The following is a 25,368-nucleotide window of genomic DNA, read 5'->3' on the forward strand; positions in this document are numbered from 1 at the left end:
ATTACTATACGGATCAGGACTGCCCGTTTGCAGTAGGCCATATCAGCTTTATATCACGCTTGGGCTAAAGGAGCCCCTCCGGAGTCTGTATACACCCCCAGTGAGCGTAGATGATTGTATATATTTGGGATGGACTTCCTAGGGCATGGACTTGCCTTACTTATTTATATTGTGATGAATTTCCCTGTACATGGATCTTGTCCCTATCATTTACATTTGGGGATAAATTTTTCAAGGCTGGATTGGCCTTATACAGTACTGAGTGACTGACTGTTAGTCGATATGTATATATATGTACGAGATGAAATATCCCTGGGCTGGATTGACCATAAACAGTACCGAGTGACCGAATGAATTGTGACCATTAGTATATGAGGTCTTTCCACTGAGATGTCATATTGCTCATATCATGCAGCATTGATCTATTTTTGCCTGTACTAAGTTTAACTATTGAATTCGAAAGCATGCCTACATTTATGCACCATTATTTATGTACTGGACTGTACTTGCGGAGCTCATCACTACTTTCAGCCCAGAGGTTAGTCTTGTTACTTATTGAATTGGTTGTACTCATACTACACTCTGCACCTCGTGTGTAGATCCAGGTACTTCCGGATACAGCGGTTTCCAGATTTGAGGATTTATGTGTTGGAGACTAGCAAGGTAGCTGCTTGGCGTCCGCAGACCTTGACTCTCTTTCCTTTCAGTTATTGTACTGTTCTATATTTTCAGACAGTGTTCTTATCCATCAGACTTTGCTATTATTTAGATCCTCATGTACTCAGTGACACCGGATTTTGGTAGTGTTTTGTATCTGAAATTGTGAGGTTTTCTATGGAATTCAAATATTATATTTTCAAACTTAAGAGATTATTGTGATTTATTGAGGTTATCGGCTTACCTAGTATTGAGATAGGCGCCATCACGATAGGATAGGATTTTGGGTCGTGACAGATTAACTCTAATCCCATTGTGGCAGCCAGCCTTTAACTGTTGCGACAACTTCAAGTACAACTTCAAGTTAAATCTAACTTGAACACTCAGAGTACCTAACACAATTGATTCTAGATAAAGCAGAAAGGCATAAATTTAAAACACCTACTACAATTGAACTAGAATAAAAGACAGACGCTTGGAACTGGTTCTTCTATCTGGTTCATGTAGCTTCAGGTTCGCACACTTGAATCACACAAGAATTACTTGCAAAATGCGTTGCTATTTTGCTCTCAACTCACGTTTAACTTCAGCGTTTGTGCGTACCTATAAAATGAGAACTTCTTGCACTTTATAGAGTTAGTAGAATAATAAATAACTAGAGTTCTAATGCTACTCTTCCTTGGTGGAAGAGTTTTAGTTATCTTCAACTTCTAACTACTCCCTTATCTTGGATAAAGTTCTCTTCGAGTAAGGAGTCCTTCTCCTTATCATTTATGCAACCTTTTCGATCAGGAGATATCAGATATAACAACTGAAGCTTATTCCCTTCACGTGCATCCCTTATGCTCGAATCTGCCTGTGTCTGGGTACACTGTGTATGGACCTGGTTCATGCTGGAGTTCTTTTGTCAATCATCAAAACAAACTTTACTTGGGCCAACAAATTTTTCCTTTTTGATGATGACAAACTGTGTGCTTATCATAAACATAGGCCCTGTGTCAACTTAGGTCAACATCAACACAACATTAAAACACTTTCCATTTTAAGGTCACAAGTCATCAAGGACCAGGTTCATTAGGTTATAAACATCACGGTCCAAGTAAAAGCACAATCTATCTTCCCCCTTTCAGAATAAACAAAAAGTTGAAGAGAAAATAATGTTAGATAACCATTTTTTAATAGAAATCACTCATGGCCACTGGGGCTACTTTAAATACAATCATGGAATAAAGTATCATTTATCAATCTAATGATATTAGCCATCTAAGAAGCATCAACAAACAATTAGAGCACAAAAGCAGTTAATTATCATTGATAATTAATCATCCACAAAGCATAAAGAGAAATAAAAATACTGGATCATGAGTAAAAGAAATTTTTTTTAATCCGGATCACTGGTTGGTCTAACTGGTCTAGGAAGTCTTAAGGCTGGGAAGGACCAGATTCTTGGCTTGAAGCAGTTTCAGCATATCCCAAAGAATACCATCATTCTTCTCTTTCACCTTTGCAAGCTCAGCCCTGAGAGCATCTCTCTCAGCTTCTACTTCTGCTAACCTCTTCTTCAGCCTTTCAATTTCAACATCCTTAGCCCTACTCTCTTGCACCAAGGCTTGCACTTTGCTTTTCACAGGTTCTTTAGGAGTGGTGTGGACTTCATAGTCACAAGCAGTCAAAGTATTTGCCCCAAAGTGATCCTTGCTTGTACTAACTTCCCATTTCTTAATGGGTACCTTGAAGTGTGCAAGTACAGTCGTGAGAATAAAATCATAGGGTATGGCATGAGTTTTGATGCCAGTTAGAACCCTATCAAGAAGCTGAATAATAAATCTAGGCCAATTGATTTGCCTCCCACTGTCCAAATATTCCATAAGGACCAGGTCCATGAATGTGGTAATGTGCCTCCTTTCCTGCCTAGGTAGGGAAACTTTGTTAACAAATTCGAACAACACTTTGTGGGGTGGCTTCATCTCACTTTTATACACAACCTTGGGCTCAAGCTCTTCATCATTGTCACCAAACTTTCTTGTAATGGCAAGGGCAATAGGGAGATTCTCTAGACTTGGCCATTTGAGCATCTTATAATCATTGTACTCTTCAGCAGGTACACCTAAGATCTCTCCTAGTTCTTTATCATCAAAATTCACTGTCACCCCCTTTACCACACTGGTGACCCTACCATCTTTGATCTTACAATTTTCCATGAACTCCACAATCTCATTTCTAGCCTACTTTCCATCCATCTGAAGGACCATGTCCTTCCATCCTTGCAATTGTAACTTCTCCAGTAGCATTAACATACCTTCCTCTTCCAAGTCCCTCAGAAGTCTACCTTTCAAGATGGTTCTCTTCCCAAACTTAACCATCTTGTCCTTCTCAGCATCAGATTCTTCTTCTTCTTCTTCTCTAATCCATTCTTCTTCCTCCACTATTTTCACTTTTCTTGATTTCAATGCAAACCTAGTTCTTTTAGTCAAAGTAGATGGCTCCGCAGACTTTGTTTTTGAAACAGAATTCTTTGTGGAAGTCTTAGCTTTCTTTGCCTTTGGAGTCAAAACCTTCATTTCTTCTGTCTCCTCTTCATCCCGAAGGATCAGGTCCATTTCATCAATTTCAACAGCCTCAACAGGCTCAACCACCTTCTTTTTTTCCTTTAGCAACAACTTTTCTCTTACTTTCGTCTAAGGCCTTTTCCAGTTCAGCCTCACTCTACTTCTTCTGACTCCTCGTAGCTCTTCCTCTTGTAGGAAAAATCTCTATAGGGATAGAAGAGGCAACGTGGCTCTTCTTGTTTACTCTAGCAGTGCCATGAACTTTGACTCCTGAACTCTTTTTCCTTTTGGGATTGTAACTGTCAGTCACCTTTTTCAGTAGGTCTGCAAGGGTTTCCTGTTCAGATGGAATAGGTTCTTGAACATCCTTTCCTAATCAAACCAACCCCTTAGCAGCTTCTCCAGACCCACTTCCCCCTTTTTCTTTTATACTTTCTCCAGCAGATTCCTCACTCCACACTACCATTGCTTCTGTTTCTTCAATTAAACTAGTAGGAGTGGGTGAACCTTCAGCCACTCCTTTTCCCGTACCCCACACAACACCTTGATCACCCTTACTCCTTTCTCTTTTTATCTTTACCACCTATACTCCCAGACTCAGTAGTCTCAACCCCAGCCATAGATCCCACCAGAATGAACCTATTCTTCAAATTAGCTGTAACCTCATAGATGATTTCAGTAGTAGTATTTGGGCCAAATGTTACCTGTTCTGTTTTAGAAGAAACATTTTCTTCCCCCTCAGTAGCAGATTTGAATGATTCGTCAGCTTTCTGGGGTTCTGCCTCTCGACTTGCTTTTAATTTTTTATTAATTTTCTTGATTTGTTCTGTTCCCACAATAACCTTGCGAGCAAGCATCTTGACCCTACTTTTCTTAAAGGTTGGCATGGTTGAAGGTGTGATAGATGGTGTGGGTATGATTTCCTTGGGTAGTGATGAGGGATTCTCAAAAGGGTTTGCCATTTCTGTGTTTGGGAATTTGAGAAAATGAGTTTGTGTGTGTTTGGAAGATGAGAGAAGAGAGAAATTTTTGACGGCTTGAAAATTGAGAAGTGAAGAAGAAGCAACTAAGGCCTAATCAATTTAAAGTGTAAGTGTTTAATTGGGTAACGACAACCTTTTCAGAAGTCTAATCAAACTGGAATTTAGTTTGAAAAGACGTTGAAGAGTGTCCCTAGAATCTAGGCACTTAATGTGGTTTGGACTCTGTTTGAATGAAACCAGTTCATTTCGTAACTAATAAGATCCAGGAGTTTAGGATTGAATGGGACTCTCCTCTTGATCATATTCCAATTATAATTATTTTAAAATATGCAGAGTGGAGAGTATGTACCAAGTAATCTTGATGAACCAGGTTCTTCACTAAGAAATCTTGTGTAAGTCTGAATTTTTCAAGAAAATAGAGATAATATCATTAGAGATTAATGAGTCATTTTAGCACATGGCATAAGAGTATACTGATGAAAGTATGAGACTCAGCAAAATCTAATCAAATTATTTACAAGAATTCACAATTTCTCTAACCAATTTTTGAGTTAGAACTAGTTCCTTTTAGGTGATATTAATCATCCCTAATTCTAATCTGTTCCTTTCAAAGTGATCTCTACTTAGAGTTTTTGTTTATGATGTCAGCTATTTGCTAGTCAGTAGCACAAAATTCCACAGTGATCAAACCTTTTTCATAGTTGTCCCTCAAAAAGTGACGCCTAACATCTATGTGCTTAGTTCTTTTGTGATAAACGGGATTCTTGGTCATACTAATCGCACTAGTGTTGTCACAAAAAGATGGGGATACAACTTACGTCAATTCCAAAGTCCATAAATTATTGTTTGATCCACAACAATTGAGCACAACATGAGGCAACATCAATATACTCAGCTTCAACAGTAGATAAGGCCACATAATTTTGCTTTTTGGTGGCCCAATGCACAAGACATTAGCCAAGAAAGTGTGCCATACCTGAGGTGCTCTTTCTATCCACAAGAAAACCTATATAATCAGCATCAACATATCCCACTAAGTTGAAATTACTACCTTTTGAATACCATAGACAAAGGTCAGTGGTTCCTTTTAGGTCTCTCATGATCCTCTTGACAGCAGTCAAGTGAGACTCCTTTTGACTTGCCTGAAATCTAGCACAAAGTTCTATACTGAAAATAATGTCAGGTCTGCTAGCAGTGAGATACAACAAAGAGCTAATCATTCCCTTATACAACTTCTGATGAACAAATTTACTAGGTCCATCTACATCCAATTTTGTGGCTGTAGCTATAGGAGTGTCAATTTCTTTGGAACCTTCCATTTTAAACCTTTGAAGCAACTCTTTCACATACTTCTGCTGATGGATCATAGTTCCATTTGAATTTTATTTAATTTGTAAGCCTAAAAAGAAATTAAGCTCACCCATCATACTCATTTCAAATTCACTCCCTATTAGTTTAACAAATTCTTTACTTAACTTATCAGTAGTTGCTCCAAAGATTATATCATCAACATATATCTGAACTACCAAGAGATCTTTACCTTTTTCTTTCAAGAATAAAGTATTGTCAATTTTACCTCTCTTATAGCCATGCTTAAGCAAAAGTTTTGATAATCTTTCATACCATGCTCTTGGAGCCTGCTTAAGCCCATAAAGTGCCTTGTCAAGCTTGTACACATGATCAGGACATTCATTGCTTTCAAAGCGCTGAGGTTGCTTGACAAATACTTCTTCCTTTTTAATAGCCATTGAGGAATGCACTATTGATATCCATCTAATGGAGAGTGAATTCCATATAAGCAGCAAAGCACTTGCATCCAAATGCCCTAAGATGGGATATGTTTGGCTTTCTGCCTTTAAGTAACTCATAGGGAGTCTTCTCTACAAGAGGTCTAGTCATGCATCTGTTTATGATGTAACATACAGTGTTCACAGCTTTTGCTCAGAAGCTATGAGGCAATTTACTAGAAAGAAGCATAGTCCTAGCCATATCTTCAAGTGTCCTATTCTTTCTTTCAACTACTCCATTTTGTTGTGGAGTTATAAGATCAGAAAAATTATGATCTATGCCATGCTCATCACAAAATTCAGCAAATTTAGCATTCTCAAATTCAGTACCATGATAAAACCTAATTGATGCAAGTTGATTACCTAGTTGTTTCTGAGTTTTTCTAACAAAACAAGTAAACATGCAAAATGCTTCATCTTTAAATGTTAAAAATAATGTCCAAGTAAACCTAGAATAATCATCAACAAGCACCATCACATATCTCTTACCACCTCTACTTAATGTTCTCATTGGTCCACAAAGATCCACATGGACCAGTTCCACCGTCCTGGTGGTGCCTACCACTTTCTTGATTTTAAAAGAGGACCTTACCCGCTTTTCCCTTGCACAAGCCTCACAAACTTTATCCTCCTTGAACTTAATGTTAGGCAATCCTATCACCAAATCCTTGGAGACTAATTTGTTTAGTTGACTTAGACTGGCATGTCCAAGTCTCGTGTGCCAAAGGAGGGGATCATTATCCAACACACTTAATCAAGTGAGTTCATTTTCTGAAAATGTGGACAGATCTACAACATATATGTTGTTCACTCTTTTTCTCTGCAAAACTATCTTGCCCGTAGTAAGATTAATCACAAAGCATTTGGTAGATGCGAATGCTACCATGTTACCTATATCACACAATTGTGATACACTTATTAGACTATTCTTCAGTCCATCTATCAAGTAAACGTTCTCAATAGAGTGAGAATCAGTCTTACCTACCTTTCCAACCCCAATGATCTCACCTTTCTTCCCATTTTCAAAGGAGACATTACCTCCTTTAAGGTCCTCAAGTAAAAGGAATTGGTTCTTGTTTTCTGTCATGTGCTTTGAGCAACCACTATCCATGTACCATATTTGGCTTATCCCCTTCACTTGGACCTGCAAAAGGAAATCAGGGGTTAATCTTAGGAACCCAAACTAGTTTGGGTGCCTTTCTATAAGCAAAAGGATGAATCAAATTCTTTTTAGCCCAACTTGGTAACCTATTCTTCCCTTGAACAAATTCTTTGTTCTTTTGACTAGCCTTTTGTTTTGCAGTGCATTCACTTTTATAGTGACCTGTTTAACTACAATGTGGCAAATCTTGTTCTCAGGAAGTGTGAGGTACTTGCTTTTGGGATCCCAATTAGGTGCGAGGTTCCCAAAGCCAAGTCATATTCTGTTGCTACTATGGTGTTCCTATAGCCATGAAAGTGCATCGGAGGACCTGTTCCATTTACAAGTTCTATCTAGCTCATGCTTGACCTTGCTTAGATCCTCCTTTAGGATTCTCACCTGCTCATCCCTTTTATACAAATCATCTTTCATTTTTCCTACATTTTCTTCTAGAGTGAGTTGTGTGTGATCAGCTGTCATTTTACATGTTCCTAATTTCAGTTTTAGATTTTTAGATCTAAGTTCTAGAACAGTTGAATCAAGTGCATGAACCTGGTTCTTCAATACAATATTTTCACTTACAGTCTCACTAACCCTAAGTTCCAGGTTTTTGCACTTAGCCTTTAAAATTACACATTCTTTAGACAACTGTTCATTTTCATTGTTTACATCCTCAGATTCATCAAATAGTTCTAGAAGTAACTCAAATAACCTTTCTTTAGACAATAGTTTAATCTTATCTTTGAGATGAATTACACTTACCTCAGTTTATTCATCAGATTCTCCAATGGCCATAAGTATTTGTTCATCCCCATTATCATCTTCTGAGCTTTCTCCCCAAGCACCGACCATAGCCTTGGTTGATCATTTACTTTTCTTGGGTTGAACCTGTTCCTTCTTCGTATTCCTTCATTCAACACTTTCCTTCTTCTATTCAATTTCCCATTGAGGACAATTCTGGATGTGGTGATCAATCTTTCCATACTTGTAGCATCCATCATTGGTTTGCTTCTCAGGAACGTTTGACTTACTATAGCTTCCACTTCGTGAAGGACCCTTTCCTCTCCTCAGGTACTTTTTGAAATCCTTGGTGATCATAGCCATTTCGTCATCTTCTAGATCAGAACCTTCAGTGATTCTGAGTGTCAGGCTCCTTTCCATCTTAGGTACATCCATTTTCATGGTTTGTTTCCTAAGTTCATAGGCAGTAAGATTTCCAATTAATTCATCCAGTGGGAGAGTGACAATGTTCTTTGATTCCTAAATGGCAGTGATTTTGCTTTCCCAAGTAATAGGCAGAACCCTTGTCAATATCTTCTTGACTCTGTCTTCTTTAGGAATAATCCTTCCAAGAGACTTTAGTTCATTTGTCAATGTAGTGAACCTTGTGTACATCTCTTGAATGGTTTCTCCTTCCTTCATGGTAAAGTTCTCATATTGAGAATACAGTAGAGTTCCTCTGGATCTCTTCACCTGAGGTGTTCCTTCATGAGCCACTTGCAAAGTGTCTCAGATTTCCTTAGCAATGGTACAACTTAGGATTCTGCTGTACTCATCTAGACCAAGTCCACAAACAAGCCACTTCTTGGCTTTAGCATTCTTCTCCCATTTCTTCAAGTCCTCAGCAGTGCAATCCGCTCTTGTCTTTGGCACCTCTACTCCTTCAACATTTATCTTTAAGATAGCCAGTGGATCATCGATGACAATGTCCCATAGCTCATAGTCCTCTCATATAATGTGATCTCTCATCCTGTTTTTCCACCAAGAGTAATACTGGCTGTTGAAAAGTGATGACCTAGCAGTGGATTGCCCTTCCCAGTTTTCAGGTGGTGCACTCATCTTGATCTTCTCCTAAGGTGTTAGCCTCTTCAAGGATAACCTGCTCTGATACCAATTGATGTTTTATACTTCAATGCCACACAAGAGGAGGGGTGATTTGTGTGGTGTCCAATTTTCACGTGCACTAATTCTAGAATGACCTAGTTCTTCTAAGTGTTACTTATACTACTGTTGCAAAAATAGTAAATGCGAAAAGTAAAGAACACAAGTATTTTTACATGGAAAACACCCAGCTCAAAAGGTGAAAAAACCACGGCCTACTACTTAGTAGGATTTTTCCCAACACTTCACTAAATCACTGAGCCAAAACAGCATTTACAAAACTCTTTGTAAACCTAAGGATTAACTCTAATCCCGTTGTGGCAGCCAACCTCAAACTGTTGCGACAACTTCAAGTTAACTCTAACTTGAACACTCACAGTACCTAATACAATTGCTTCTAGATAAAGCTGAAAGGTATAAATTTAAAACACCTACTATAATTGAACTAGAATAAAAGACAGTCGCTTGGAACTAGTTCTTCTATCTGGTTCATGCAGCTTCAGGTTCGCACACTTGAATCACACAAGAATTGCTTACAAAATGCCTTGCTATTTTGCTTTCAACTCACGTTTAACTTCAGCGTTTGTGCATACCCGTAGAATGAGAACTTCTTGCAATTTATAGAGTTAATGGAAAAAGAAATAACTAGAGTTCTAATGCTACTCTTCCTTGGTGGAAGAGTTCTAGTTATCTTCAACTTATAACTCCCCCCTTATCTTGGATAAAGTTCTCTTCGAGTAAGAGTCCTTCTCCTTATTATTTATGCAACCTTTTCGATCAGGAGATATCAGATATAAAACTTAAGCTTATCTTCTTCACGTGCATCCCTTATGTTTGAATATGCCCGTATCTGTGTACACTGTGTATGAACCTAGTTTATGCTGGAGTTCATTTGTCAATCATCAAAACAAACTTTACTTGTGCCAACATATATGATTTTAAAGGACATATATTGTCTTCCCCGCACAACCCACTGAAGAAATTAAAGAGCCAGTTGCCTCTCTAGACCTTTCAAAATATGATCAGCTCAGGAAAACACTTGGAATCTGAATATTATTGTGTTTGAGCTTGTTTTCACTTATACCCGTTCTTTTCAACTCAGTGTAGCTCCGCTTCTGGGAGAGGGAAAACAAGGGAAATAATAGACGTGATTAAGTTTGAGACGTTCCGCAGAACAACAAGACTTTATCAGCAACAAACATTGCCGCCGTCTTCGCTTTAATTTGGTTAAAATATTTTTCAACACGAAACCCAGCAACCTTCTTGACTGTTCTTGCCATACATTAATTTGAGAAAATATTACATTCACACATGCTCATTACGCAAAATTAATATTCATAATGATGATTTATCACTTAATCATCATTAAATAATATAAACATGGTTCACTTCATCTTATCACAAATTCGAATATTAGAGGCTTCATGAATATCATGCCATCTGTTTAGTGAAGCAATTTTATTTCAAGCTCAGTTAGAAACTTCAATATTTAAATGAGAACTCAGTATTTATTTAGAAAGTTTGAATTGAGACGTATACGCTATCAGTATTTATCCTACTTATTCTTATAAGGTTTTCCGTGCCGATTTCAGCCTTTTCAATTTTCAGGCACGTAATGCCAAATAAAACACGTGTGAGAATACTTAACAGGAACTGAAAATATATATACTTAATCATTAAAGACGACAAAAGCGAACCAACACATATTGTCGGATTTTGTCGTTATAGATGAATCATATTACCAATTGGCTCAATATTGAGCTAGTAAGGTTGACTTCATTGTCTCTACTAGAGCTGTTATGTTTATGAGTTTTGAGTTCGGTTTACTGATAACGTATAATGTTTCTTAAATTATTGGCTAGGCAAAATTTTATCTATAATATTTGTAACTCTTCATGTCAAATATGATATGGTATTTTTTTTTTAATTATCAGTGTACATAAAATCCTGGTACGATATGCCAAAAAAACTCCTATACAGAATGTTAACACATACACTACGGTTCAGTGGCGGAGCCACCTTCGACATCGGAAAATTACACTGGCGTATAAAAATAAATTTTATATATATATATATATATATATATATATATATATATATATATATATATATAAATTAAATACTCTTGACTTTTTTATATATTTTTACTTTTTTATATTTTAGCATTCTTTAATGAAAACGCTAGCTAAGTATGTATAGGATCTCCGGAGCTGTTCGCCAAACTAATTTTGTCTTCTTACACAGTTTGGTTTCTGAGACTGTTATTTAATTAAATCCAATTATATGTAACAACCTAATGTCATGTATCACGCATCCTCTTTATAGGAAAGCAAATCAAAATTTAAATCACATACTAACTCATTTATTGCAGAGAACGTAACCTTTCTTCTCTACGATGAAGGCCCACTTTTGACTGCATGGAGATGATATGGAAACTGTATCTGTGTGGGAACATGAATACCTAATGCACCTGGTTCAGAAATTAGAACAGGATCTTTTGTCCTAACTCCTAAACGAAGTTTTTAATTAAGCATCAGCTCATAATAATATTATCGACGCCAATAATCTCCTGTCTTTTATCTGTAGGTGAAAGTTAATAACTTAATAATGTTTGAATATCGTCAAGTAATTCTATAATAATAATTCTATAATAATAAGGTAAACCAGTAAGCTTATCGTCAAGTAATTCTATAATAATAATAAACAACAACAATAATAATAATGATGATGCTAGCTTTAGTTTGGTGTAAGCACTTCTTCAACGACGTTCTAATAATCTAATTAAGTTACTTTTGATGGTCAATTTTACCATCTCCTAGAGCAACATGTGACCTTAATTATATTCTTCAAAAACAAAAGTTAAAAGTAAACTTAGTAAAGTAGGTTAAAAATTACTAGTAATGATGATTGAGTTTTGTCTAAATTGACAAAGTACAGGAAGAGTATAATATCTGAACGTAAAAGATATAAAATGAATGTAATAATAATAATAATAAAATGAAGGGGAGCCAGATCCTTGCTGTTTTACGTCTTATCTATTTAAATATATATACTCTAGTACTTGTTACTACCCCAAATGAGCCTGCACCATAATTTAATATAAAGGAAGTAAAGAACTATAATTAGTAACATCTAACACATGACTCTCACCGTTTTTGGGATCCTAAAATAAGTATTTGATGCGTCTGATGTGTTCACATTTGCAAATAATGTCACCTATCATATAGCATCCAAAATAGTAGTAAGTGTAAAGTAACATATGAATATGATCAAGCTTTTCCAAATTAAACAACATTATTATTAACATACCAACAAAATGATCAAGTTATTAATTATCCTTTATGATCATCTCTCATTATTGTCTCCCATTTTGGGTCAAAAGTTTACATTTACTCCTTACTCGTGTACCATAGTTGAAATACTTTTTTAATCTAAAATATCACTAATGTCTGACATGAGATATAAAATCTTGCGAATTTGATCAAAAAAAGATAACTTAAAATCTTATTAAGATCGAATATCTCTGGAAAATTAAGAATCACTTGGTTATTGATATACTGCGGAACTACTAGCAGTTTAATGAATAAGTTGTGCTTCTGTCGATCAGGATATGCATTTTGGCCGTTAAAACGGACAAAATAAAGTTAAAAAACACAATTAAGTCTGAAATTCGCTTTGTGATGATTAGAAGCAAAGTTTGTACAGAATTGTTTACAAAATAGGAATGACATTTGAACCCACAAATTAGCTAAACACGTAATCTTTTTGAGTTTGAATTATTGAGTCAAATTTGACTATAAGGTCCGCGGCTGCCTACTTTTTGACGAAATATCAGACCCCATCTGCTAGGCACTATCTGGTCTCATTACTTAGAGTGATTCATTTTCATAACTTCTAGAGATATACATATTTAAATAAATTATATCACCAACTGATTGATACTACTAGAATATCCTACCAAACTGCGTAAACACGTAAGCATGCATTGATCATATAGAGGCTTTTAAATAAAGAATACAGCCCAAAAAAAAAATCCACTCCAATAATAGTAACCAAGTGTCAAGCTGAGAGTGATTGAAATTATATATAGCCAATTGCCAAAGTGCACCACCATGAGAAAATATTGTGAAGTATACTCCCACTGACTTAGGCGCTTCTAATGTTTACATAACCAAAGTATTATAACAAATTAAACTAATGCCATGTATATGTCTGGAAAAAATGGATAATGTGCTCCATGGGATTAAGCAAACATTGAACTATGATGTTCGGATTTTCCAAAATTATTGTCGTCTCCGTATTGAATATTTAAAAAATACATTAATTTTGAAGGATTCAATACGCACCCGGCAAGAGTTCGAGTAACGTAGACATAAAGTGTGTAAATGTTTTTTTGAACAGAACTTAATTTACTTCAAGTAGAATCGTGAGCTACCAACGTTTGGTTCCTGATACCGGAAAAAGCCAAATGTTAAAATTGAACTCGGCTTTGTGGCAGTTAATGCTAAAACGGAAGTATCAAAATCAATCAAGAATTAGACAATTGGTCCCTGTTCGTTGCCCCTTGGCGTACTTCAAAAATTGTCGACAGTTCCTATTGTTCATTTTCTCTATATAAAGTACTCTCCCTTTAGTATCCAACAAATAATCCTTCCTTCAAAGCTTCAGCTCTAGACATTGCAAAACTCTTATCAATTCATTATTTTAGTACTGTTTACAAATAAAATTTAGAGTGTGGGAATGGGTAACAAGGACTATGAGTACCCATCATCAATGAATGGGGAGAGCAGAAAAACACACGCAGTGGAAATCCCACCACCACAACCTTTTTTCAAGTCTCTAAAGAACACAGTTAAAGAAACTTTGTTCCCTGATGATCCACTTAGGCAATTCAAGAATCAGCCACCTCGCAAGAAATTCATACTTGGACTTCAGTATATCTTTCCAATCTTTGAATGGGGTCCTCGTTACACCTTGGATTTCTTCAAGTCGGACCTTATTGCTGGGATCACTATAGCCAGTCTCGCCATTCCTCAGGGAATTAGCTATGCAAAACTTGCCAATTTGCCACCTATACTTGGCCTCTGTAAGTCACAGTATAACGTTATTCTGTGTTTTATTATAATGGTGGTGTACGTGAGTGAGTGCACCTCAATTAGTTCGTTGGATATCATTATGTAGACGAATTTAAAATTTAAATTTGGCGGGTTCAATTTTTACTTGCTCACCACTGAACCTGGTGCACTCTTGCAATTATGAACTATACATTACAATTTACATGTGCTTCCGCTTACCAGCACAAGTACATGATAACTATGTCAGGAATTTCCTTAATGTTTGTATCTTAATCTCCCAAAATCCTAACAAGCTTTCTAGTAGGGATTGAGCAGTGTGAGGCGTAGCTAGTTACGTGATAACTTATGGGTTTGTTGGTTATTCTGATGACAGATTCCAGCTTTGTTCCGCCACTAGTCTACGCAGTAATGGGGAGTTCAAGAGACTTAGCAGTTGGGACAGTTGCTGTTGCGTCACTTCTAATTAGTTCAATGCTAGGGGACGAAGTAAATCCAACTGATAATCCAACACTTTATCTTCATCTTGCCTTCACAGCCACATTCTTTTCCGGAATATTTGAAGCAGCTCTTGGAATTTTCAGGTTAGTATATACAGTAGAATATACTATAATTAAATGAAAGTGTGCTACATATATAAATTGGGTCAGATGAACTAGTATGTTTTAATCGTTTGATGATTATGACTGTCTTTTTGTTAGAATAAGTTGATGGTAATGCTAGTTGGGTAAATAATTTTTACATGCAGGCTGGGATTCATAGTGGATTTTCTATCACATGCAACAATAGTTGGGTTCATGGGTGGAGCAGCCACAGTTGTTATACTTCAGCAGCTAAAAGGGATACTTGGTCTTCACCATTTTACTCAGTCCACTGATGTCATTTCCGTCTTGCGTTCTGTTTTTACCCAAACGCATGAGGTATATATAAATGTGATTCGCTTTGTGTTAAGTTTGCACGATTTTTCCTTAAAGAAAATCCAACTCATTATAAGTAGTTTTTTTTTACATTTTGTGTTGGACTTTGTTCACATGTACGCCCAACAACCTGGCTCGTATACAGGCTAAGACAATAAGTCGGGCCCCCCACTTCATACCTCGTTATCTCCACATAGTATGATATTGTCGTTTTAGGTTAAGCCTTACAATTTTCACCCTATTAAAATTATTCAACTTTTTACAAGTAATTTTTTTCTACTTTTCTCATGTGAGACTTTGATTACATACACCAACAATAGCTTATCATGGATGTATTTTAATTTGTCGTAACATATAACTTATCTTATTTTTTACGTGTGCTCTCCGCCCCCAAGCCCCTACAATTCTGCGACTCTTTCGATAATGGATATGTATTTTTCCGTGCAAGACTATAGTCTTGTTTTCTTGAATATATTTATTTTTAAAAAGCAAATATTATTGTTCGATTCTCACTAACTTCTTTTCTTTTTTTTTCCTTGAGAATAAAAATTCTACTGTTACCGTACAATTTTAGTTGAACCTTCACGAGGATTAGTTTATTCTATTTTATTTTATTTTAATTAATTAATGTGGTTTCTGACTTTGCTTATGGTTAATGATAAAAATAATTGCAGTGGCGATGGCAAAGTGCGGTGCTGGGTTTCTGTTTCCTTTTCTACCTGCTGGGGTCTAGATTCCTTGTAAGTTACAACCAACTTTGACCTATTCAAACATATATGAATAGTACCATGAAAGCAAATTTTTAAGGAGTATAAATTTTATGCATGGTGTTAAAAGAAATATTTATATGTTCGAGTTATAATTTATTATTAAAGTAATTAGGATTTGAGTTATATACCAATTTAAAGAATTTTTACACTATAACTATTGCTCGTTGTAATGGAAATGCATGCATGCAGAGCCAAAAAAGACCAAAGTTGTTTTGGATATCAGCAATGGCTCCATTGATGTCCGTCATACTGGGAACTATTTTTGTCTATTTCACGCACGCTGAAAAACACGGCGTTCAAGTGGTATGTCCTTTAATTAATTTTGTTTTCTTAATTTCAAGAAGGTGTATAATTAAATTACATCTATTTGGCTTAAAAGATTTCAATATGACTGGTGAGCTACTAAATTAGTCTACTGTTCACAACACAAACACTATGGTGGGGTGATGTGATATTTCTGCTATTTGGATTACTGCATTTGGAGTGTTTAATTTGGGTTTTGATTCTTGTGGTTTGAGTATTGCACACGTTCGTTTGATATAGACAGACCTACCAATGCCATGATTGACTGACAATTTAATGTTTCAAGGACACTGGCCCAGCAAATTTGCTGTTGGCATTATCTTTGCCCATTTAAGGAGACATTTCTAGGTGATAGTTTTCTTCGTCCTAGAAGTTACTCAATTTAACATTAAACAAATATGACAATGAAATTGAGATAGAACAAAGTTTGAATTATTGTAGTCGATGATTCATTTTGTTGAAATATATTATGGTAGTTTTAGACTGGGTTAAGTTATAGAAAATTTTCATTACTGAATACCATCTGGCATATATGTTACTTGTCACATCTACTAAAAATACATTTTCACTTTTACTTGTTTACTATACCAAATCAAGACAAAGATAATCTTTTTTTCTTTTTTGTTTTACCCTTATCATTAATTACTCATTTCCTAAATTATTTCTCAAGACTTTTTGAAATGTTATTATTATTATGAGTAAAATTATAAAATACATACTTCATACATTTTTTCTTAAAGGAGGTACAAAATTAAAAGTGAACAACTAAAAATGAACAAATGGAATATTTCAAGTCCAAAAACATGATGTCGGAATTAAAAATGCAACCTAATGGTTACATATAACTTTATTCAACGTAACTTTAGTGTAGTTTCAATCCAATTAATGGTTTGATACAATCGAAAGTCGTCTTCTTTTTGTAATTTTTTCTTTCTACTATTATATATGAGCCATCCCCACCAAAATAGGCATGTGATAAGTTATTTGTGACTGCACATATAATTAGACATCATGTGAAAAACATGACTAAATGGATGGTTAATTATGTGGATTATGAACAGATTGGAGAGCTGAAGAAAGGGTTAAATCCAGTGTCAATAATGGATTTGTCATTTGGAGCACCTTATCTTTCAACAGCTATCAAAACTGGCATAGTCACGGGTGTTGTATCTCTTGCTGTAAGCTTTCACTATTCCCATACTTGACCTTTTGCGCAAAACTAATTTCTCTTTTACGGCTCTATAAGCAAGCACCTTAGACATGAAATTGTTTCAAGTAATGGAGATTTTCTTAGGTTCAAATCTAGTGATTTTAAATATGATTAATATGACTTATAATGTCCCGAGTTTATAATTCAATAATCTTTCAACTACATTACCATTCAATTACCATTCAACCGCCATTAACTACTAAGCTGATAAAGTTGAAGATTTTCTTAGACTTATCATGAAGATATCTCATGTCCAGTGACAATGTAAATGTATAAGTAGACAATTAGTGCAATTTAACCTACTGTAACTTAACTCATTCATAAAACTTTGATTTGGGGACGTGACAGGAAGGAATAGCAGTGGGGAGAAGCTTTGCAATGTTCAAGAACTACCATATAGATGGCAACAAAGAGATGATCGCTTTTGGAATGATGAACATCGTCGGCTCGTGCACTTCCTGCTACCTCACTACTGGTATATATTTTCCTTATTCTCTTTCAAATTTGTTTTTGAATTACCTGAAACAGCGGGAAAAACAATGCCCCATTAATTGGATTAATCAACATCTGTCCATCATGTCCGGAGCACCCAGTATACACACATAAAAGTAGCAAATAAAGTAGTGGTTAATACATGCAGATTAACAGCTTAAAAAAGAAAAAGAAAAAAAAAGGTTTCATGATTTGTTGTCAGATTAGACCAGCTACAGTGTTTAATTAACTAAAATATAATAATGTTAACTATACTATATTTCAGATAATTTATATACTAGGATTTAAATTATACACACTCAGTTTTATTTATTCTATCAATGTATTTTGGCTGTTTGGGCATGACATATCTACTCCAGCTTACAGAGGATATGATCCTTGATAGGCAGGTTTGTGGGTTGGGAATTAGGATAGAAGGTTAGTAGCTAGACATGCGTGTCTCCTTCTCATGCGGGTAGCATTAATATTAATCTCTTATCTTCGTAGCTTCTTATCCGCAGATTTCTTTTGCTATACTATGTTGTTTCTTTCGCTTTGATTATTCTATCACCTTATCCCTTTATCTGGCTGTTATTACTATTTGTTGTGTCTGCCTCTTTTAAATTTTCTTTGAGCCCGGGGTGATCTATCGAAAACAACCTCTCAACTTTCACAAAGGTCAGGGTAAGGTTTGCGTATATTCTACCTTCCCCAAACCCTACTTGGTGGGATTACACTGGGTATGTTGTCGTAGTATTTTGGCCGTTTGGTGTATTACTTGCCAATTGTTTCATGTTACTAATATAGACTTATCTTCAATTGTCTTTTTAAGTGATTTTATTGAGTAAATACTTTTACATTGCCATTATACAAAATTTAAGCTCATTTATATATCATGAACAAGCTGGTAATCAGAAAAGTGAAAGTGCAGGTCCATTTTCGCGATCGGCAGTGAACTTCAACGCAGGATGCAAAACAGCAGTATCAAACATAGTAATGGCGCTGGCAGTAATGGTGACACTGTTGGTGCTAACTCCATTGTTCCATTACACTCCATTAGTGGTCTTATCATCCATTATAATTTCTGCAATGTTCGGACTCATCGACTATAATGCTGCAATTCACCTCTGGCACGTCGACAAATTTGATTTCTTGGTCTGCATTAGTGCTTACTTTGGCGTCGTCTTTGCCAGTGTCGAAATTGGCTTAGTCATTGCTGTACGTATCCCTTAATTTCTAGTAACTAATATTTCATTCGATTCAGGTGGGGAGTCAGGAATTTATATGATGAGATTCAGAAAGATACTTAAATATTATACCTAGAATTTGACCCTGTGACCAAAATCAACTTTTGAACCCCCTTTGCCATTAATTATATTCCTTATATTAAGGGATTCAACCATTTATATATAACATAAAAACTCTTTTTAATTTGCACATCATAGTTTTGGGCAAAAGAAATTCAATTGAATCCCCTTATTTCTACCTAGCTCCACCCTTGTCAGTCCGTATTAACTGTCTTTTAAGGTTTTTGCACAATTCTTAAGAAAAGAATTTAATAGCCTTAATCATAACGTTTCATAATTTAATCAACACTCTACTAACTAGAGCAGAAGTGGTAGATTCCAAAAAAAAAAAAAAATACTTTTTGCGTTTCTAAAATATCAAACATTTTGAAGCAAATTCAGTTTGGATAGAACAATTAAAAATTATACATTGGAAAAATCCGTTCTGTTATTACTAATAGACTAGTAGTAACTAGGAAGGGGGAAGAAACGAGTACTTGTCAACTAAGCAGGTGGTTTCCAATTAATCAAGATTTAATAGCGTAAACTTTTAATGCAAATGCAGGTTGCTTTATCGTTGCTAAGGGTGTTGCTATTTGTAGCAAGACCAAGAATGTTAGTGCTTGGTAACATCCCCGATTCTAAGATCTACAGAAATGTTGAGCAATACACAAACACAGACACTGTTCCGGGCGTTCTCATACTTGACCTTGGTGCACCCATTTACTTTGCCAATGCAAGCTACTTAAGAGAGAGGTAATTTGAAACTGTACTACATATGTAACTACACATCTTCGAACATGTAGATGCAAAGTTAACACTAATTCTGAGTTCTGTTTCACTTTTTATAGGATCTCAAGATGGATCGACGACGAGGAAGACAAGTTAAATTCTTCAGGAGAGACGTTGCAATATGTTATACTTGATATGGGAGGTCAGTTAACTTGTCCTATATATGTTTATGATCTTGAAATTTGACAATTTCTTATCCAAGTAAAAAAGAAACAAGGATGTGCTAAAAAGATTTAAGTTATATATACGTATAAATAATGTTTACATTATCAGTGTTTATTACGTTCTCATTCTATTTTATAGGTTACCAATTGTTGTGTTGATTTTACCTGATAGTGCTAATATAGTACTTAGAACTTAAACTCAGTGCTAAAATTCTTTATATGATGGGCAGCCGTAGGCAACATTGATACTAGCGGAATTAGCATGCTAGAAGAGGTCAAGAAGAATCTTGATAGAAGAGATCTCAAGGTTTGACTCTTATTAATATCCTCAGTACATGTTAAAAATCTATTGGAAGTTATCAAGTGCTAATAAATTCTTTGCAACAAAACTGTAACATATATTATTGTGGGATTGTAGCTTGTGCTGGCAAATCCAGGGGCAGAGGTAATGAAGAAGCTGAACAAGTCCAATTTCATAGAGACAATAGGACAGGAATGGATATTTCTAACTGTGGGGGAGGCTGTGGAATCATGCAATTACATGCTTCACTCCTGCAAACCAAAGTCTTCCACAGATGGTTCATTTAGCAACAACGTTTGACAGCTCTTTTCAAGATTAAATTATTCGATCTGTATATGTTATAATTAGTATGACAAGCTACACATCGAATTTATAATGATGCTGTGTAACATGCATATTGGCTTTGAGCTTTGAGTTGTAGGCCAAATTCTAGACACATCTCTTCCACATAAGCAGTTGGAAGGGTCTTTTCTCAACATGTATTAATTAAGCCTAATTAAAGAGAGTGTTTTACCTGTACATTTATAGCTTGTCAAGATTGCCACAAATTTTAATTTACTTACGTGAAGGCTGCAACTGTTTTAATTTATTAAGGCCAGATTCTGCTTCTCCAAATATCTATTTGAGGCTATATCTATGATTGTATAATTTGATCCTTGCACGAATAGATGTGCGCACAAACTTTCATGTTTATTTGTAATTGTGACCAAGCACGTGAAAATTCTCAATCAATGAGTGACGTAGAGATTCAAACTCAAGATCTTTGCTTGCTCAAATATCATGTGATTGTGTAGTTTTAGTTGTTAGAGCATCGTGGAACTTTTACTTGTTCCTTTAGGTATACAACAATTAAGTTCTTGCTTGAAGTTATGCCTATGTTTTTTGTACTATCTGAGTGTACATGAACATCTGGTGCATGTACTGATCGACTCGAGAGATGCTACACGTTGCTTCCTTATATTTCACTCGTGAAGTTGATGATCAAATATGAATGAATGCGTTAAACTAAACACATTAGACAGCGCGTAAATTGTAAAACTAGAACATACTTGTTCACGTAGCAGAAATGGAAGGAACAAATAAACTGCGACTGGAATTACTGGTCGGTAGTGGTTGTCACTCTGTGTTGGATCAACTCCCAATTCTACAGTCTAAATCCTAGTCTGATTTTAGGAGAAGAGAGTGTAGAAAATACTATTGAGAGTCTGTTTTATTGTACACTGTAAGTGTACTTATATAGAGAATATTAGAGTTGACTAATAACCCTATTGGGCCTTAAAGTATCCCTTATGGGTGGACCCAAAAGTTTTTACATCTCCCACTCATACATAATGGGAGTGCTCATCTAGTCTGAGAAACATATTCTCATCTCATCTCCTCAATCATTCATACAGGAAAGTAGACCGTGCGACTAATATACTGTGAGAGCTAAGTGCTATACATATGTTAGGAATATATAACATCTTGTCAAGCGCAAACTTGAAAGTAAATCATAAAGTATGCAGTACTCTAGATCATATGAATCATATTTGATATAATCTCAAAATCTCATATCACCATTTCTAATATTCACAATCATAACTCATAAGTTATAACTGGTGCACTAGTGAACACAAACAAATGAGATTCCATCAATGATCTTCCTCTTTTCTCGATCCTCTTTATATTAGTTTGATTGTTTTTCTAGATATGTTTCGCTAGACCGAATCTGTGTTCATGGTCCTTTGGAAATTACACTAAGATAACTAACATCACACTAAGTTCAAGTATCTGACCGGAGTCTTTGAGGGTACAAAATCTTGAGCCACCATAAAAGCTCTCGGTCTCACACAACAATAAATTGAGAATGGACTTATGCTAACCCAATTGGCCGACAATAGCATACATGATATGAAGCATGTGCTACAACATTTTTTTCCTTTTTCCAAGGAGTGTTTCTCTTTATTTCATAAAGAATGCTGTACAAATGATATTTAGACATCATAAGTATCTAAATGTGAGTTTCATGTTTTACAATATTATTTTTAACTCACATCTAGATCACAGAGTAGACTAGGTGAATGTTTTTTACCCTGATGACCTTATGTCATTGTTTAAGCGACATTCTGATATTAACCGAATAGCTCTCAAATTATCTTTCTAATAATTTTGCTTAAAATCATGTCTCATCTCCTGACATCACTAAGATAAGGAGGCAGTTGCATGTGTGAGAAGGCCAACCTCTTGTCTACTTGACATCAGTGTCTTAAAAGGTGTGAGCGCAAGGCAAGGCATTTTATATATGCCTCAGCGAGGCGTAAGCCCCGAGGCACGGGGCGTAAGCCCCATAAGTATTTAGTTTTTAATATTTTATAAAATAATATAATTACAGTAAATATTTAAAAACAGGTAAAATTGCATAAAAATTGAAGAAAACTATAAATATGTGAAATATATATATATAGATGTGCTCCATCCCCACAAAAAATTAGCAGTCAAAATAATCAATTATACACTACTTAGAAGCACAAGTAACTTGAGTCGAAAAGAATAAAGTTTTCTACGTGGAGGAACAAAAAGGATGACCAACCTGCAATTTGAAATTTGAACTTGCTGCTATGAAGGAGAATGTAATTCTCTTTGTATTTGTAAAAAAAATTAAATATTCGTTGCTTTAGCAGACTAGCGGATAAGATAAAGAATTGGGAAAGACCATGAATTAGAGCTTCAATCAATAAAAAAGGTCTTGACTTTTAAATATAATACATTTCAGTTTCCTTTTTAAACCTTCTGAGTAATTACCAAACTGACTTTTGAGAATTTGGGTATTATATAAAGGACTTATTCAACAAATTTTGTTTTAATTTGAAAAAGTCTCCGGGGCTTACGCCTCACTACAAAAATACACCTCAAACGCTCGGGCGTACGCTCCTTGAGACTTTCGCCCCACACCATCGCCTCGAGATATTTTTGGTGCGCCTCTCCCCAGGGCTCGCCCCGAAAATACCTTTTAAAACACTGCTTGACATACATATCGAATATAAAATGAATTAAGAATGCACAAAATATTCAGCAATAAAAATACGTATGTACGTAAATCAACTTTATTGATAATCAAAGAACATCAGTTTTGTGAACATGGGAAAAATGAATTATCTTAAAGTCTGCGCAAGCCTTGAGGCCTAGTGTGTCTTACAAATGCATCTCTTGACAAGGGCTTGACTAATGGATATGCTTATATGTCTTTTGTAGAAACATACTTCACATTCATTATCTTGCATCTAACCATGTCTCTCGCATAGTTATACTTGATATCTATATGTTTGGTTTTATAATGAAACTTAGGTCCTTGGTAGAGGATATTGCAGCCTCACTGTCACAGTAGACTAACATTGGTTCAGCATTTTCTGCGATATTCAACAAGTGTTCCAAGAACTTTTTCAACCAAACAACTTCTTGCGTTGCTGATGTGAGAGCCACGTATTCGGCTTCCATTGTAGATAGTGATATACATGATTGTGTCACGACCCAAACCGTAGGGCCGCGATGGGCACCCGGTGCCTAACTCAACCGAGTACCAACGTAACGTATCCTTCTTATCATATTATCATAGGTAAATGAACCAAAAAGGCCGTCATGAGATAACTAGAATTAAACATAAGAGAATACTCGACATGGGATGACCCAACATGATATAGAAGCTTATGCATGTGACATACAGGCCTATAAGGCCGACATGATCATTTGTATACTCAAAACATAGGCCGGCAAGGCCATACAAGTATTCATATATATGACATCTATCTACAAGCCTCTACGAGTACATAAATGTCATAGAGTTCGATATATGGCCCCGCCATACCAATCAATACATGCCCAAATCATATTGACCAAATAGGCAACTCTGGAGCAAGTGGAGTGCACCAACACCTTCCGTTGAGCTGATAGCCTTCTAGGAGGATTCTCAACCTGTCTATCGGGACCTGCGGGCATGAAACGCAGCATCCCCAGGCAAAAGGGATATTAGTACAAATAAAGTATCGAGTATGTAAGGCATGAAAGCAGTATATAAAAGACGTGAAAGAAACATGGAGTAAAGAACTCAATATGTAAGTCTGAATAGCTCTGTGAATCATGAAACATTTATAATGTCATGCATATGCGTATAAATGTCACATCATGCATAGGTATGTACGTACATAACATCATTAAGCCTTTGAAGGCATCCTATCATATCATCTCGGTCTCTGTGGGCGAAATCATCAACGTAGATCAGCTGATCAGGTGGTGGTGTGTATATAACGCCGTTACCTTTCCCCATACCCTATATATACTATACGCGTATATAATGTCATCTGGTCATGTGTCAATATACATATATAAATGAATGCAATGCATAATGAAATAAGTCAATAAGATCTCACGAAATATCAAGAGATTAATATGCCTTCGGTTAATATCATGAAATAAACTTTATCAACTTACGTATTTTCTAAGACCCATGAATAGACGATAGAATAATAGGACACATGGGGAATCAAGAACATAGGCACCCCAAGTACTTCTAAGAATAGAATCATTTGTGTAAGTTTCGTGCTTGCTCGTTTCGTTGCATCATATGGATCATGCCAAAAGGAAAGAAGGGATAGCCTTAACATACCTGTATGATCTCTTCCTTATCACTCAACCAAGCTCAACACAACTTCTTGCATCTACAACAAGTGAAATGATATTGCTGTTAACATATAATGTCGTACCATCGTATTTGGCTAGTCGTATGGCTTAAGAAAAATCGGGCAGCAACTCCCCTATTTTTAATACATCCCAAAGACCACTAAGGGTCATAAACAACCCAACAACAATAACTATAACCAACAATAGCAATAACAATAATATAATCCAATATGAGTTTCTCCGATTATCTTAACAATCATATTGAGCAGCAAACTCGTTTTTACTCATATCAAGATATGAATCCAACTCTTATTCTATAAATTAGTTTACAACCTTCAGAACATCATAGTTATATGTACTATATTATTTCTAGTTCAAAGCATCCACAAAATGCCTTTAAAAATAGCCTCATAAGTCTAGCACCTTAATTT

The 25,368-nt window shown here is 35.7% G+C and overlaps 1 protein-coding gene across 1 annotated transcript; it reads left to right on the forward strand.

Annotated features, from left to right (window-relative positions):
* Positions 1–13,619: 13,619 nt before the first annotated feature.
* Positions 13,620–20,844, forward strand: LOC107816887 (sulfate transporter 3.1). The gene is made up of 12 exons (XM_016642634.2): positions 13,620–14,084; positions 14,447–14,654; positions 14,819–14,990; positions 15,662–15,727; positions 15,947–16,060; positions 17,122–17,238; positions 17,619–17,745; positions 18,673–18,959; positions 19,593–19,783; positions 19,879–19,961; positions 20,214–20,290; positions 20,402–20,844. Exons 1-12 carry the CDS (start codon positions 13,739–13,741, stop codon positions 20,582–20,584), a joined length of 1,971 nt encoding a protein of 656 aa, XP_016498120.1. The 5' UTR covers positions 13,620–13,738; the 3' UTR covers positions 20,585–20,844.
* The last annotated feature ends 4,524 nt before the right edge of the window (positions 20,845–25,368 follow it).

Source organism: Nicotiana tabacum, chromosome 19 (genome assembly GCF_000715075.1).
Source record: "Nicotiana tabacum cultivar K326 chromosome 19, ASM71507v2, whole genome shotgun sequence".
In the NCBI taxonomy this organism is placed as follows: Eukaryota; Viridiplantae; Streptophyta; class Magnoliopsida; order Solanales; family Solanaceae; genus Nicotiana; species Nicotiana tabacum.